Source organism: Canis lupus, chromosome 13 (assembly GCF_003254725.2).
Source record: "Canis lupus dingo isolate Sandy chromosome 13, ASM325472v2, whole genome shotgun sequence".
NCBI classification, from domain to species: Eukaryota; Metazoa; Chordata; class Mammalia; order Carnivora; family Canidae; genus Canis; species Canis lupus.
Window position 1 is genome coordinate 49,176,636 of NC_064255.1, and position 16,839 is coordinate 49,193,474.

Genomic DNA, 16,839 nt, shown 5'->3' on the forward strand with positions numbered 1-16,839 from the left:
GATTGGTTCAATATTATACTGACTTTCTGACCTGTGTATACAAGACTGGGAACCAAGCTTGGTGATACATGAAAAGTCCACAGAATAAGTGCTTCATCTGTCATGGGTGATGGCATGCTGGGCACAAGGGGCTTATTTGTAGCCTACTCCCCACTCTTCCATGGGTCTGAGTCAGTTTAGCCTTAAAAAGTAGAGTAATAGATGGGGCGCCTGGGTGGCCCAGTCAGTTGGGCATCCAACTCTTGATTTCAGCCCAGGTCATGATCTTAGGGTCATGAGATCAGGCTCCATATAGGGCTCCACATTGGGCTCTGTGCTCAGCAGTGAGTCTGCTTCTCTCTCTCTCTCTCTCTGCCCCTCCACCCACTCATGTTCTCTCTGTCTCTAAAATCCATCTTTTTAAAAAGTAGAGTAATAGAAAATATCCCAATTCAAAAATTCCATTTGCTACTTTTTTTTTTTTTTAACTTTGTAACCTATCTCCTACTATGCTATAAATTCCTTGAGAAGTGAATATGTCTTACTCATTTTTGTCCTCTCAATGCTGGAGAGATATGCTCCATGCTGCACGGAGTAGAAACACAATCAATACTGGGTTGCTGTGTTTCGTGCATTGCTCCCACGTTGATACATTAAAAGTTGTACTAATAATTCTGATTATCATTCATCTACTATATGCAGGGTACTTTATATATATGTCACTAATCTTTATACAGACATACCTATTACCCTCCTATCTGAGAAGGGAAACTGAGTCTCAGAGAAGTTAAGCAGTTTGCCCAAGGTGGTATGGCTGAGTAACAGAACTGGGGTTTGAGCCATGTCTGTCTGATGCCAGAACACACCCACTTTCCTTTACCCAAAATACTTCAGAGGGTAGGAAATGGTACTTCAGAACTCTCAGATGTGATTAAAAACTCTCAAGAAAAACCTGAATCAATCTGTTCTTATGAGGTCTATTTTAATAGGCCTTTTCATAACATGGTTTGTATGATCTCCTGCATTTTCCCACATTTAGCAAAGAAACTAAACATGATTTTTTTTTTTATGCAGGCTCCACATCCAGTGTGGAGTCCATGGGGGGCCTGAACTCACAATCCTGAGATTAAGACCTGAGCCAAGATTAAGAGATGGACACCTCGCTGACTGAGCCACCCAGACACCTTGAAACATGATTTTTTTTTAAAAGATTTCATTTATTTATTTGAGAGAGGGAGCACGTACATGAGCAGGGACACTGAGTGAGAAGCCTGACACAGGGCTGGATCCCAGGACCCTGAGATCATGATCAGAGCTGAAGTCAGATGCTCAACTGACTGAGCCACCCAGGCACCCCCAAAACATGATTTTTAATTTGCTTAATCATTTCTTCTGTTTTGGACATTTCAGGTATATCCAATTTCCCACTGATACTGCAATGAACATTTTTGTGCCTATATTTTTGCCTATGCTTGGAATAATTTCTTTGGGGTACATTTCTACAAGTAGAATTAGATTAGGGAATCTAAGCCTTGCTGATTTCTACTGCCAAATTATTTTTCAAAAGGCGTACCAGTTTAGATTTCCACCAGCAGTACACAAGAGTACTCATCTTATCTTACCTGTCTAATTTCATTGTCCTCTGCAAAATATTTTTGCTAATTTTATTTTTTTAAAAAAGTCATTCTTTACTTACATTAGTTTTGATTATAAGCAAGCGCAAATTTTTCCTTTAATTTATATATGCATGTATTTTTATAAGTCTCTATATCTTCATATATGAATTCAGTTTCTGTCCTTTGTCCTTTTAACTTTTGACACATACCTTGGTGTTTTTCTTATTCATCTATACTTTTATAATCTTCAAGTATTAAGACTATTAACCCTTTGTCATGTTTGTTGCCAGATATTTTCATTTCTTCTTCAAGTTTTAATTTTGGGCACATAGAGGTTTTAAGCTTTAAATCTTTTAATCTATTTATATTTTTCCTGTATATCTTTTGTCACCTTTAAGTCAGACTAAAATATATTTAAGTAGGTATTTTCTTATTTTTCTTTTAATTTAATTAAAAAATATTTAACTCCTCGATATACCTGTGATTTATTTTGGTACATGATGTGACATATGTAATTTAGCCATTCCCCTAGATAGTTATTTTTCAGTCTCTTTTTATATTGATTTGTGATTCAATCTTCATTATATCTTTGATTCTTATTGAATCTAATGTTTGCTTTTACTTTTCTTTTTATAGATCCTTTTCCCTATGGCATTACAACAAAATGGTAAGACTATAGATAAAATACTATTCTCCCAGGCTCTAACTAGCTGATGGGGTAGATTCAATCTGGGGCATCTGAAAGGAAAGCCTATCGTGGGGGTTCCTTGGTCATAAAGCTGTTTTCTAATGGCAGTTCCTACGTAAATAGGAAACGAGAAGTAAAGTGACTAAGAAGTGAGATGGGGGAAGAAGATTGAGATTTAGAACTCTCCTTAGATTCACTCAGTGTTTTATTTATTTGTTAAATACTAGGTGTATGCTACATGCTAGGTCTGAACCTTTAAGGGATTTGGGATGCTGTGTTGACAATCTCATGTCACAGATTGTGTGAAACTCCAGGTCAATATATCCCAATCTCCCCTCATCTCTATTTCAAGTACAGTAGCTAATGAAGTTTCAAGAAAGTGGTCTTTATGGAAAAAAGAACTGTATATACAGTACACAAAATAGAAAATTGTTTCTTTCTCTTTGTTTGGCTAAGATAGAGTTAGAAGAAGTAACAGAGTAGAATCATTAAACAGAAATACCAAAGATTAATATCAATGGCTCATATAGATGGGAAGTAAATAATAATAATTTTATTTGTATACATTCTTTTAATAAAAGGTTAAATCATTCATATTTATTGTTACTATTTAACATTTGTGTTTATTGCTATTATTTAGAGTTTTTTGGACTTTTTTTTTTGGTTAATTTTCCCTATCCTTGAGATAGGGAGAGATCTCTTTCTCATTTTGAAAGATATATTTATTTGAGAGAGAGGGAGAGAGAGAGTGAGTGGTGGGGAGGGACAGAAGGAGAGAGAGAGAATCTCAAGCAAACTCTTTGCTGAGCTTGGAACCCCATACTGGCCTTAATCCAAAGACCATGAGATTGTTACCTGAGCCGAAACCAAGAATCCAGTGCTCAACTGACTGAGCCACCAGGCTAGAGTTTTTTGGATTTCTTATTTGCTACTCTTTCTAGTTTTTTTGTTTTCCCCTCAACGCTTTCAGGCAGTAAATACTACCACCTTTTTTTTTAAATATAAATTTATTTTTTATTGGTGTTCAATTTGCCAACATATAGAATAACACTCAGTGCTCATCCTGTCAAGTGCCCACCTCAGTGCCAGTCACCCAGTCACCCCCACCCACCTCCCCTTAAATACTACCACCTTATCTTTATGTAATACTTTGCAGTCAAAAAAATTTTCTTTTCTCTTATAAGACTCCTGAGGAGTTGATAGGGCAGATATAATCAACGAGATTTTACTGAGAAAAAAATGAAATTCAGGGAAATCATGACACTTTCCCAGGGTTGTGTGGTGGCTGAGAATTGGTAGAACTAACATTTACTGAGTATTACCAAGTACCCGCTTAAAATACCACATCACTTCAAATAAATGTATGCTGGGTGAGCAAACTCTCCCATGGCTAAATAGACAGTGAAATAGCTTATACCCAATATGCTTTTATACTTTAAGAAAAGACTGTGAAGAGAATGGTTTTTAAGAAAATATTTTTGCTCTTCTTTGCACCCTTGCTTTTGTTTGGCTGGTTAATTTGGCTTGATTCGATGAGGAAACTGTGCTATCTATTATTTATCCCTGTCCCCATCGTCAAAAAATTCTCATTAAAAAAATATGCTGTGCCTGATTGTTATGAAAGAAAATATTTTCTGAATATAAACAACATAGTTATATGCAAAAGAGCATTGTGACTGAAGGAGAGAATTGTTTGTTTTCCCCCATCAGTTCAGACATGCAATTGTTTCCAAATTATTGCTATATGAAGGTATATTTATTGTTCTGCATCCAAGGTAAGGATTTTAAAAACTTTTTGAGCTATTGGTGAACTATAGGAGACTAATAATCAATGAACCCATGGGAGAACAATGTAATCCTCATTTTTAAAAAAAATGTGCTTTCAAGAGTGAAAATCCTTCAGCCACATTCTTTTGTTTCTGCATAGGACCATGACTACACATTGTGAGGTAATGCAAGGCTTGAAAGAAGGGGGAAGACTGTGTTAAGACAAAGGGATAGAATGGAGATGTAGCTGTGGTGACATAATGTACAAGATGTGAGTTAAGAGGACAGGTGTTAGTCAGACTTCCACACAGAATTAGCAAATGTTAATGAGATTATTTCCAACTGAAATAACAACCCAAATAAAGTGTCTACAGGAAATAACTAAGAAACTGTCATTGGTTTATAAAATGATATATTAAAAAAACATTTACCCAGTGAAGAAAACGTAGCAAGGAAAACGTTGGCTCGGAAGTGATGACAGAAGCCAGAAGTTCCCTTGTTTTAAAAGATTAATGTATATAAGATGTTTTGTCCGTAGCTCTGGCTTTCTTTTTCCTCCACATAGCCATCCTCCCCAGAAAGCTGGCTCAGGCTCTCTCGGCAAGGCTCATGTGGTGCTTACATGATGAAGCCCTTCTTCTATTGAATAAGGATGTAGGTGGGTTGTTTTGTTTTGTTTTGCCGGTGAACAATATCTTCATTATTTCTAGATATTAACAGGCATAACTTGGGGGTTGCATCATATCAATTATGTGACTGATCCCAAATATTTTACCACCAAAAAATATTTTGATATCTCTACCCACAACCACAATCTCATGTTTTGAAAGATTTTGTTGTTGTTGTTCACAAAACAAATGACATTTGTTCTTTTTTTTTTTTCATTTTTTAAAAATTAAAGGTAGATCTATGTATTAATCAGAGTTTCTTATCAGTATGAAGTCACATAGAGATTATATAATTCAGAAACAAAGTTGGTATTTGGGGTAGCCTCTACAGCCTGAATGTGGATGCCATTTGACCTTTTGAAATATTCTAAAGGTTGTGGACTCCCAGTATTTTCTTCGTTAATCCCTTAAGAGTTTGAGAACTTCGGGCTGGGAACTTGTGAGTTAAGCAGCCAGCAGAGTCCTGAGGGACAAAACGCAGATAGGTTAACTGCAATAGTAAAAGGGGAAATTAGAAGACTCCAGAGTATTAGACATTGGAGAAAAAGGAGCATGGAGGTGAGGTACCTCTCTTAGTAATTTTAAACCTGTATTTTATCTAGAAACCTATTCAAGTGATAAAGGATTACCAATAATTCCATGATTTTCCTTTATAAGACACTTAAACTAAGATTTTATTTTATTTTATTTAGTTTTTAAAGATTTATTTATTTTAGAGAGAGTACCTGTGTCTGCACACCTGCACACATGGGGCGCGGACAGAGGGAGATAATCTTGAAGTAGATTCCCCTCAGCATGGAGCACTACACAGGACTCAATCTCCTGACCCATTAGATCATAACCTGAGCCAAACCAAGTGTCAGAAGCTCATGTGACTGAACCACCCAGGTGCCCCTAAGTTTATATTTTAAACAATTAAATACCAATTCAATTCATATCAGTTAGCATTTGCTGAGCTTTTACTACATACAAGGTGTCATACTAGGTGTTGTGGGTGGGAAAAGAAAACGGAACTAACATTTATTGAATACCCACTCCCTAGTTAGAAGTTGGTAGGCATGCAACCGTTTGAGATGGTTAGAGTTATTTTCGTTTATAGATGAGGCTAAACACTCTGGCCTCCTGTTATTTTTCTGGGGCACACTTCTGTCCCAGGGCCTTTGCTCTTCTAATTAATCATTGGAATGGAAAGATCTTCCCTTGAAAAATCTGTATAGCTAGTCATTGTTCAAATATAACCTGACCAGCAATGCCTTCTTTGACCACTCTACTTAAAATTGCAACCCTTTCCCCACCCCATACTCCTTAAAACTCAGAGAATTAAGTAACTTGCCCAAATATAAGAAAATGGCTCTTCATTTTAAAATAATAAAACCCCAGAATCTCCAGTGTTGTTGCTGGGATAATCATTTCTTAGATGAGCAGAATTGTTGGACCTAGGGTCCACATCCCCAATATTGGTTGCTACCAGCACCACACTGTCCTCAGGGGACCTGTCCCTCTGTTAACACCGTGGCCTGGCTTGTGTACATAGAATCCCTACTTACATTACTCCCCTAGCTTAGCTAAGGCACGGCATTAAGGGGCAAGTAAGTTGTAGCCTAAAGGCTGAAGCAGAGCAAATGCATTAGACAGAGGAACATAAATAAATAATCTGATTGAAGGATTTTATCCTACTTGCCTCCTCCCACTTTTCTCAAAGGAGCTTCATGAGGTATCAGTTGCTATTTAATTAGGGAAGCCATGTCTTTTACATAAGGATTTGCCCCATGCTGTGTCAGACCTGAATCCTACCTGACACCAAGGCCAGGGCTTATTTTAAAGCAAGGACCCCACTAAAAAAGAGAACTACAGGCTGATATCCCTGATGAACATGGATGCAAAAATTCCCAATAATATACTAGCAAATGGAATCCAACAACACATTAAAAGATTCGTTCACCACAATCAAGTGGGATTTATTCCTGGGCTTCAAGGGTGGTTTAATATTCACAAATCAATCAACATGATACACCACATTAATGTAAGATCCACAGTCAGGAAGAGGACTGGGATGTTAATTCTCAACACTGGTATTTAACATGGTACTGGAAGTCCTAGCCTCAGCAATCAGATATCAAAAAGAAAAGACATCCAGATCAGCAAGGAAGAAGTCAAACTTTTCACTATTTGCAGATGATATGATACCCAGGTAGAAAACCTGAAAGACTCCACCAAAGAACTGCTAGAACCAATATATGAATTCAGCAAAGTTATAGGATATAAAATCAACATACAGAAATCTATTGCATTTCTATACACCAATAATGAAGCAGCAGAAAGAAAAATCAAGGAATTGATCCCACAATTGCACTGAAAACCATAAGATACCTAGCAATAAACCTAACCAAACAGGTAAAAGTCTGTACTCTGCAAACGATAAAACACTTGTGAAAGAAATTGAAGATGACTCAAGGAAAAGGAAAAAGATTTCATGCTCATGGATTGGAAGAACAAATATTGTTAAAATGTCTATACTACCTAAAGCAATTACAAATTTAATGCAATCTCTATCAAAATACCACCAGCATTTTTCACAGAGCTAGAACAAATAATCCTAAAATGTATATGGAAACACAAAAGATTCCGAATAGCCAAAGCAATCTAGAAAAAGCAAAGCAAAGGTGGAAGCATCATAATTACAGACTTCAAGTTATATTACAAAGCTGTAGTGATCAAGAGAATATGGTACTGGAACAAAAATAGACACATAGATCAATGGTACAGAATAGAGAACCCAGAAGTGGACCCAGAACTCTGTGGTCAACTAATCTTCAACAAAGCAGGAAAGAATATCCAGTGGAAAAAAGACAATCTCTTCAATAAATGGTGTCGGGCAAACTGGACAGCAACATGCAGAAGAATAAAACTGGACCACTTTCTTACATCATACACAAAAATAAATTCAAAATGGATTAAAGGCCTAACTGTGGGTCAGAAAACCATCAAAATCCTAGAGGATAACACAAGCAGTAACCTCTTTGACATCAGCTGTAACAACTTCTTACTAAATCTGTCTTCTGAGGCAAGGGAAACAAAAGCAAAAATGAATTATTGGGACTTCATCAAGATAAAAAGCTTCTGAACGGTGAAGGAAACAAAACTAAAAGGCAACTTTCAGAATGGGAGAAGATATTTTTGCAAATGACATATTTAATATAGAGTTAATATATAAAATCTATAAAGAACTTACCAAATTCAACACTCAAAAACAAATAACCCAGTTAAAAAAATGGGCAGAAATAATGAATGGACAATTTTTCCAAAGAAGACATACAGATGGCTAACAGACACATGAAAAGATGCTCAACATCACTCACCATCAGGGAAATACAAATTAAAACTACAATGAGATATCACCTCACACCAGTCAGAATGGCTAAAAATAACAACTCAGGAAACAACAGATGTTGGTGAGGATGCAGAGAAAGGGGAACTCTCTTGCACTGTTGGTGGGAATGCAAACTGGTGCAGCCACTCTGGAAACCAGCATAGAGGTTCCTCAAAAAGTTAAAAATAGAACTACTCCATTACCAGCAATTGTACTACTAGATATTTACCTAAAGGATACAAAAATACTGACTCAAAGGGATACATGCCCCCTGATGTTTGCTGCAGCATTATCTACAATAGCCAAATTATGGAGAGAACACAAATGTCCATCCACTGATGAATGGGTAAAGAAGATATGGTATGTGTATAAATAATATATATATATATATATATATATATATATATATATATATCAGAATATTACTCAGCCATCAAAAAGAATGAAATCTTGGGAGGAGAGGAGAGTTAAGATGATGGAGTAGTAGGGGGACCCTGGGTTTGCCTCATCCTTTGAATACAGCTAGATCAACATCATATCATTTTGAACAACTAGGAAACTGATCTAAGGATTAAGATAATCACATAATTAGAGGGAGGGAACGTAGCAAATGTGAGATTTGGAGTCATGAATTGGGAGAAAGAAAAGCTGCAGTGCCACAGAGGGAAGGAAACCCTTTTCTTGGAGAGAAGACAGGGAGAGAGGAAATGAGAGAGCAGCACGTAGGGCTTGCACAAGACATCATGGTGTGGGGATCTCCTGGGTCACACTGGCAGAGAATGCTCCTTTTCCTGGAGTACATTTAGAAGAGAGTATATTGCCTCTGCAAGGACAAAAGACCCAGTGGGCACCACTGATTGGCTGTTCAACAGTAGGGCACAGAGGTGTGGGCAGAGAGCAGATAACCTGGTCCCAGCTTTTCACTGTGCTTCACCATTAACTCCAGGCACCTGTGCAGCTGTGCAACTGATTTTCTGGGACAGAGTGGTGCTGGGCACAGCACCAAGAAGCTCTTCTCTGGGGGAGGGGAGCAGGTCTGCTCCTTGCTGTGTCCTTTAAGATTTGGAATTTTGAATCCTAGCTGCAGGCCAGAGATAAACCCAGGAGAACTGTGGTGCTGAGTGTGCCAGGAGCCCAGGCAGACAGGTTGAGCATAGGAATCTGATGGAAGCCTGGGACATAGGAGGGGAGATTATTCACTTTTCTTGTAAGGACCCCCTGAACAGCCTTGGGCACCAGTTCCCATGAGATGAGAGGGATAAAAGGGTGGGGAGATGCCATCTTCCACCTCTGCCCACTGGCATGATTGGACTTCAGTGAGCAACACAGTGCTCCCAGTGGAGGCTGGAGCTGCTCACATCAAACTGCACCCTTCAGGGACACTTTTCCTAGGACAGGTCTGACTATGAGCCAGTGTAGTGGACTTTTCCCCTAGAGGAGCAACACGGCACCCCATCCGCCTCACCATCTACTGAGGCTACTGATCAGAGTTACTCCAAAGTGTCAGCTTCAGTTCTGGTGGAAATAGCACCAGGCCTTTCTCCCCCCTCTTTTTTCTTTGAAATTAGGCCTATAGTTTTTTGTTCATTTGTTTGTTTCCTTTTCTCATTTTTTTTTCTTTTCTTTTCTCATTTTTTGGATCAGCCTCCTTTATTTTTCTTTTTTCCTTCTTTCTTTTTTCTTTGGAATCAAGTTTATAGTTTTTTGTTTGCTTTTTTGTTCCTTTTCCTTTACTCTTTTCTTGGATCAGGTTTTTCATATTTTATTTTATTTTATTATTATTTTTTAAATCAGGCTCATTTTAACAAACAGATCAAAGCACACCTAGTTAAAGTTCCAAAAACTCCCCTTGGCAAGCAAGGAGGAACTTTGCAAAGCACTGGTCCGTGGGAAAGAGCAGGCAAAATGCAACAGCAGAGTGTACACAGCATGCACCAGAAACACTTCCTGAAGTGCCAGGCCCTGGATAGTGTATGACCCCTTCTTAATATAGCTTTGCTCTTGGGAGCAGGAAACATAACAAGCTTTCATAAGATCCAAAAGACAGAAACAGATAAAATGACAAGACAGAGGAATTCTCTCTCAAAAAAGACAAGAAGAAATTTTAGCAGGTATTTGCTCAAAACAGATATAAGTAATATACCTGAATAAGAATTTAGGACAGCAGTCATAAGAATGGACTTGAAAGAAGCATAGAAGACACCAGAGAAACCGTGTGTCAGAGACTAGTCAGGCTGGAATAAAAAATACTATAACTGAGATGCAAAACTGTCTGGATGTAATCACAATGAAGATGGAAGAAACAGAGGAATGAATGGGTGGTATAGAAGATAAAATTATGGAAAATAAGCTGAAAAGAAGAGGGAAAGGATACTATTAAATCATGAATATAGACTTCGGAAACTCAGTAATTCCATAAAGTGCAATAATATTTGTATTGTAGGAGTCCCAGAAGAAGAGTAGGAAAAAGGGACAGAAGGCCTATTTAAACATGGTATAGCTGATGACTTCCCAGTCTGGGGAAGGAAACAGGCATTCAAGTCCAAGAGACTCAAAATCAACAAAAGCAGGCAACCAAGACATACCAAAAATCAACAAAAGCAGGCAACCAAGACATACCATAATGAAACTTGCAAAATATAAAAAGAATGAAAGCTTGCCATTTGCAATGATATAGTTGGAGCTAGAGAGTATTATGCTAAGCAAAATAAGTCAGTCAGGGAAAGACAAATACCATATGATTTTCCTCATATGTGGAATTTGAGAAATAAGACAAATGAACACAGTGGGGAAAAAGAGAGGAAAACCATAAAACACTCTTAATTATAGAGAGCAAATGGAGTTGCTGGAGGGGTGGTGGGTGGGGGATGAGTTAAATAGGTGATGAGGATTAGGGAGTACACTTGTGATGAGCCCCTGCTATTGTATGTAAGTGATAAATCACTAAATGTTATACCTGAAACTAATATTGCACTGCATGTTAACTAACTCGAATTTAAATAAAAACTTGAAACTAAAAAAAAAAAATAAAGTCTATCAAGAGTTCAGACAAATTTTAGGGAGAATGCTTTTCCTTTTTGTATCTAGAAGCACTTACCTTGAATAATTTTCCTGACCTCTTGCCTTATTATCCCTTAATTAGACTCCGGGATGAAGGGGGGTGGGTAGGAATGACTTCTGTTTGATGGAGTTGGGAGAGAGAACTGACCCCTTGAAGGTCCTATTTCTTTGAGACCTGCCTATCTATAGTGAATGATCTTTGTGATCAGCTTTCTTTATATATCAAACTTAGCCCTTGCAGGGGGAGGCTTGCCGTTTGAGGGACAAGTTCAATTCAGGGATGTCAGGAATCCACACTAGTCTCTTCAAAACCATTTCACCAGGGGCACCTGGGTGGCTCAGTGGTTGAGCATCTGCCTTTGGCTCAGGTCATGATCCTGGGATTGAGTTTTGCATCAGGCTCCTAAAAAGAGAGCCTTTTTCTCCCTCTCCCTGTGTCTCTGCCTCTCTCTGTGTGTCTCTCATAAATAAATAATTACATACCTACATACATACGAGAAAGTATTTTTATTCAATTTATCTGACTACTGTACCTATTTTTCAGTTAGTTCCTACCTGTGGGCAATAAAGGGTTGTTATTTATTGGGCCCTTCAAACTCCAAGCAATCCAAGCAAGTACCTATATAATTACAATATAAATTATAGTAATACAGGTGGCATATTAATCTGCACAGGATAAGCAATGCTGCAGTAACAAATAAGATACAAAACTCTTAATGACTTAATGCAAGAAAAGGTTATTTTTCCCTTGTGTCACAGTCCAGTGTGAGATGGCTGGCCTCTTCTGTCTTTTAGCTGTGCCATCTGGAATATGTGGCTTCCAGAGTTACTGCAACAGGAGAAGAGGGAAATGGAGGAAGCACACTAGCTCTTAAGCTTTTAGCTTGCCCTGGAAGTGATATTCAATACTTCTGCTGAAGTAAGACAGAACTATTCACATGGCTCTAAACAACTGAAGGGATGGGCACCAGGGTGGCTCAGCTGATGAAGTATCTGACTCTTGATTTCAGCTCAGGTCATGATCCCAGGTTTGTGAGATTGAGCCCCATATGGGGGCATGGAGCCTGCTTAAGTTCTCTCTGTCTCTCTCCCTCTGCTCCTCCCTTCTCCCTCTCTAAATAAATAAGTTAAAAAAAAAAAAAAGAACTGAAAGGAGGCTTGGAAATGTGGAGGAACACAACACATAGACACCTGGTGAGTGCAAACTGTCTGCTATAGGTAGGTTCAGAACAATCAGAGAAGGTTCAAAGGAGCAAAGTAGGGAAGAAAGGGATTGAGTGGTACTCAAAGCATATTTTGTCTATTTCATAGTTTTCCTAAAACCAACTGTCTGAAATTTATCTGTGCAGTTGCTTCAGAATCCAGTGCCATCAGGCCATTTACAAATTCACTTAATATGAGAAATGAGAATTTTACCCATTAACTGTGCATTTTATCTGGGGTCTTCTGGAGACAAGTTGCTCTTGGTTTTATTGCATATTTATTGTCTTTGTTTCACTATGTTCTATATTATTCATGATTCTAGAAGTGAGAATTTTGGGTCCGCAATATTTTTGAATACTTTGCGCTTTTAGTACTCTTCAAATCCTATCAAACAGAGCTTTGTGTCCCCGCTTCCCAAGATGGGATTTGTTTGAGTAAGAGCTATCCAAATATAACCATACTTGTTAAACATTCTCTCTGAATTAATCAGCTGGTTTTTGTTAGTTTTTTTTCTAGGAAGAGAATCCGAGATCTTTCTAGGCCTAAAAAACAATGGGGAGCCCCAGATAGGTAAGGCAACATTACAGTCTTCTTTGTGAGGATAATGTTCCTTAAATTAAATAGGTAAGTATTATTCTAACTTGTCCACTAACCTTGCATCTCAGGTTTATCCACTCTTTGCTCAACTGAATCCACGGAATCAATATTGTCCCCTCAGTTAAGTCAACACATGGAAGACTAACCCTAAGTCGTAGTTCTCAAATTAGTCTGCAATGGAATCACCTGGAGACCTATAAAACACTGAGACCTGAACCCAATCCCCAGAAATCCTGATTTATTTGGTCTGGAGTCCAGTCTAGACTTTAGGAGTTTTAAAAGTTCCCCAGATAATTCTAAAAAGTAGACAGATTTGAAAACTACTTTGAAACTCTTCTGTCTATCCTTAGAGTTCAACTTTGTTGCTCCTAATGTACTGTCTCTAAACCTCTGCCTAAAGCACACCTGTTCTCTGGATCTCCAACCAGTAGGACACACTGACCATCCTTGGCCACAGAACCCCCCTTTCCTTCTTTGGCTTCTGAATAGAGCCTTAATTTTTTCCTTTTTCTCTGACACCCTATTGCTTTAAAAAATACTTTAATTTTTATTTTTTTAAAGATTAATTATTTATTCATGAGAGAGAGAGAGAGAGAGAGAGGCAGAGATAGAGACAGAGGGAGAAGCAGGCTCCATGCAGAGAGCCCAATGTGGGACTCAATCCCAGGATTCCAGGATCACATCCTGAGCCTAAGGCAGACGCTTAACCGCTGAGCCACCCAAGTGTCCTTACACTTTATTTTTAAAAAAGTTTTAGGCTTACAGAAAAACTGGCCAGAAGTACAAAATTTCTGTATCACTACCCACTCCTATTGCTTACCCCAATCTTAACATCTTGTATTAGTGTGATATATCTGTTACAATTCATGAAGAAATATTGACACTTTATTCACTAAAGTCTGTAGTTTACATTAGAGTTCACTTTTTGTGTTGTTAACTCTATGGATTTTGACAAATTCTTGTCATGTGTTTGCCATTATAGTATTACGTCAAATAGTTTCACTGCCCTAAAAATTACCTGTGCTCTATCGATTCATCTCTTTCTCTCTGTGCTCACATCTCCAAACCCTGGAAACCATTGATCTTTTTATTATATCTACAGTTTTGCCTTTTCCAGAATGTCATATAGTTAAAATGATATAGTATATAGCCTTTTCATATCAGCTTCTTTGATTTAACAATATACATTTAAGGTTCCTCCATGTCTTTTCATTGTTTGGGAGCTCATTCTTTTTAGCACCGACTAATATTCCATTGTCTGGTTGTACCACAGTTTGCTTATCCATTCATCTATTGAAGGGTATATTGTTTGCTTCCACTTTTTGGAAATTATGAATAAAAATGGTATAAACATTGATGTGCAGGTTTTCATGTAGATAAAAGTTTTCAACCTATTTGGGTAGATACCCAGGAATGCAATTTCTGGATCACATGGTAAGAATCTGTTTAGCTTTGTAAGAAATTGCTAAACATCTTCTAAAGTGTCCAACAATCCCACCATCAATGAATAAAGTAGGTCCTATTGTTCTACATCCTCACCAGCATTTGGTGTTTTATATTTTAGCCATTCTAAAGATGTATAATGGTATCTCTCATTGTTTTAATTTGTAATTCTCTAATGACATGATGCTGAGCATATTTCATATGCTTATATACCATCTGCATATCTTTTTTGGTGAAATGTGTGTTCATCTCTTTCGCCCACTTTTTGTTTGGGTGTTTGTTTTTTACTGTTGAAATGGAAGTGTTCTTTGTATATTTTGAATACCAATCTTTTATCAGATGCTATAGACTGTTTATATCCCCTTAAAATTAATACATTGAAACCTAATTCCCAATATGATGGTATTAGGAAGTAAGGCCTTTGGGATGTGATTAAGTCATGAGGATGGAGCTCCCATGAATGGGATTAATGTCCTTATGAAAGAGACCTCAGAGAACTCCCTTGCTCCTCAGCAATGTGGGAACACAGCAAGAAGATGCCTGACTATGAGCCAGAGAGCAAGTTCTCACTAGGCACCAAATCCACTGACACTTTGATCTTGGACTTCCCAACTCCCAGAATTGTGAGAAATAGGTTTTTGTTGTTTATAAGACATCCTATCTATGGTATTAGTATTGTAACCTTACAATATTATAAGATTATTAGGCATCAGATATGTGTCTTGCAAATATTTTCTCCTAGTCTGTGACTCATTTTTTCATTCTCTTAGCAGTTTCTTTTGCAGAGCAAAAGTTTTAATTTTAATGAAATTCAACTTATTGATTTTTTCTTTCCTGGATCATACTTTGGTCATATTTAAAAATGAATTGCTAAATTGGAGGTCACCTAGAGTTTCTTTATGTTACCTTCTGGAAGTTGCATAATTTTGCATTTAGATCTATGATACATTTCAAGTTAATTTTATAATATAATATAATAACATTATTTCTTTCCTGCATTGTTGTAATAGCCCTTAAATTATATCACAATGGCTCTCTTAGAAAGGCATGGTCCCTTTGATGGCATGGAGAATTAGAGTCAAGAAGGTTGGTTTGGGGCTATTACAATAATGCAGGAGAGAAATAATGAAGTCTTTGTCCCAGGAGAGTGGCTTTCAGGGTTCTAAGAAAGGTTAGGGTCAAGATAGAGATAGATAGAACTTAGTGACAAATGTAGAGCCTGAGGAAGAGGAGGAGTCAAATTGATTTTTAGGTTTCTGCTTTTTAGAAATAAGGTGGAAAATGTTATTATAACTGCCAAAAGAAATGCAAGAGGGGGAAAGGTTTGGGAGGAAGGTACATTTGGTCATGTGAGATGTTTTTGAGACATCTAGAATTTGGAAATATAAATTTAAGTCAGGAGATGATTGAGAATTCTTGGAGATACTATTTTGGAAACATCAGTATTTAGTATTTTTTTTTTTTTAAGATTTGTTTATTTTAGAGAGAAAGAAAGCATGAGGGGGAGGTGCAGAGGGAGGAGGGAATCCCAAGCAGACTCTCCACTGAGTTTGGAGACCAGCATGGGCTCAATTCCATGGCCCTGAGATCATGACTTGAGCTGAAATCAAGAGTCAGACATTTAACCCACTGAGCCACCCAGGTGCCCCTTTGGTGATAATTAAGAAAAAAAATCTCGAGGAATAGGGAAACTTTTGGCACATGCCACTGTTTAAGATATAAAAGAGACACTACCTAAGGAAACTGAGGAGTAAGCAAGAGAGAATAGAAGAAGATAGATGTTAGCTGAACTTATTGTGATCATTTCACAATATATGTAAATCAAATCATCATGCTGTATGCCTTAATCTGACATAGTGATGTATACCAATTATTTCTCAGTAAAACGAAAAGAGAGAGTGGGGGGAGGGAAGGAGAGAGGGAGAGAGAGAGAGCATGAATGAGAGAGAGAACCAGGAAAGCCAAGGAAGAAAATTATTAAAAGAAAAATGGAGGGGCGGCAAGGGTGGCACAGTTGTTTGAACATCTGACTCTTGGTTTTAGTTCAGGTCATGATCTCAAGGTTGAGGGATTGAGCCCTGGGTTGGGCCCCTGTGCTCAGTACAGGGTCTCATTCAGATTCTTTCTTCCTCTCCGTTTGCCCCTCCTGGCTTGTGCGTACATTCTCTCTATCTCAAATGAAAAAATAAAATAAAGAAAGAGAGTGAGAGAAAGAAAGAAAGGAAGAAAGAAAGAAAGACAAAGGAAGACAAAGAAAGAAAAAGGGAACCTATGAGGATACATTCAAAGAATCTGTAGTTGGCCAGACTGACAAAGAAAGATTAAAGACTGCCTCAAAAATCTTCAAGTACATAAAGCAGCTTATAGAAATGAAAGCTAAATAAATGTTATAATAGGAGAGGGTGTAAGAATTTCAGAACAATAACACTCTGGAAATAGACTAATGAA

At 37.7% G+C, this 16,839-nt stretch overlaps 1 protein-coding gene across 2 annotated transcripts in view; it reads left to right on the forward strand.

Annotated features, from left to right (window-relative positions):
• THEGL (theg spermatid protein like) overlaps window positions 1-16,839 on the forward strand; it is a 47,750-nt gene that overhangs the window by 11,878 nt on the left and 19,033 nt on the right. Inside the window, exons 3-4 of one of the 2 annotated variants that reach the window (XM_025435776.3) lie at window positions 2,232-2,262; window positions 12,868-12,921. In XM_025435776.3, the coding sequence (XP_025291561.1) occupies window positions 2,232-2,262; window positions 12,868-12,921 (85 nt within the window). Of the gene's footprint in view, window positions 1-2,231; window positions 2,263-12,855; window positions 12,922-16,839 lie in introns of both variants that reach the window. The other variant, XM_025435775.3, reaches the window with a different exon arrangement.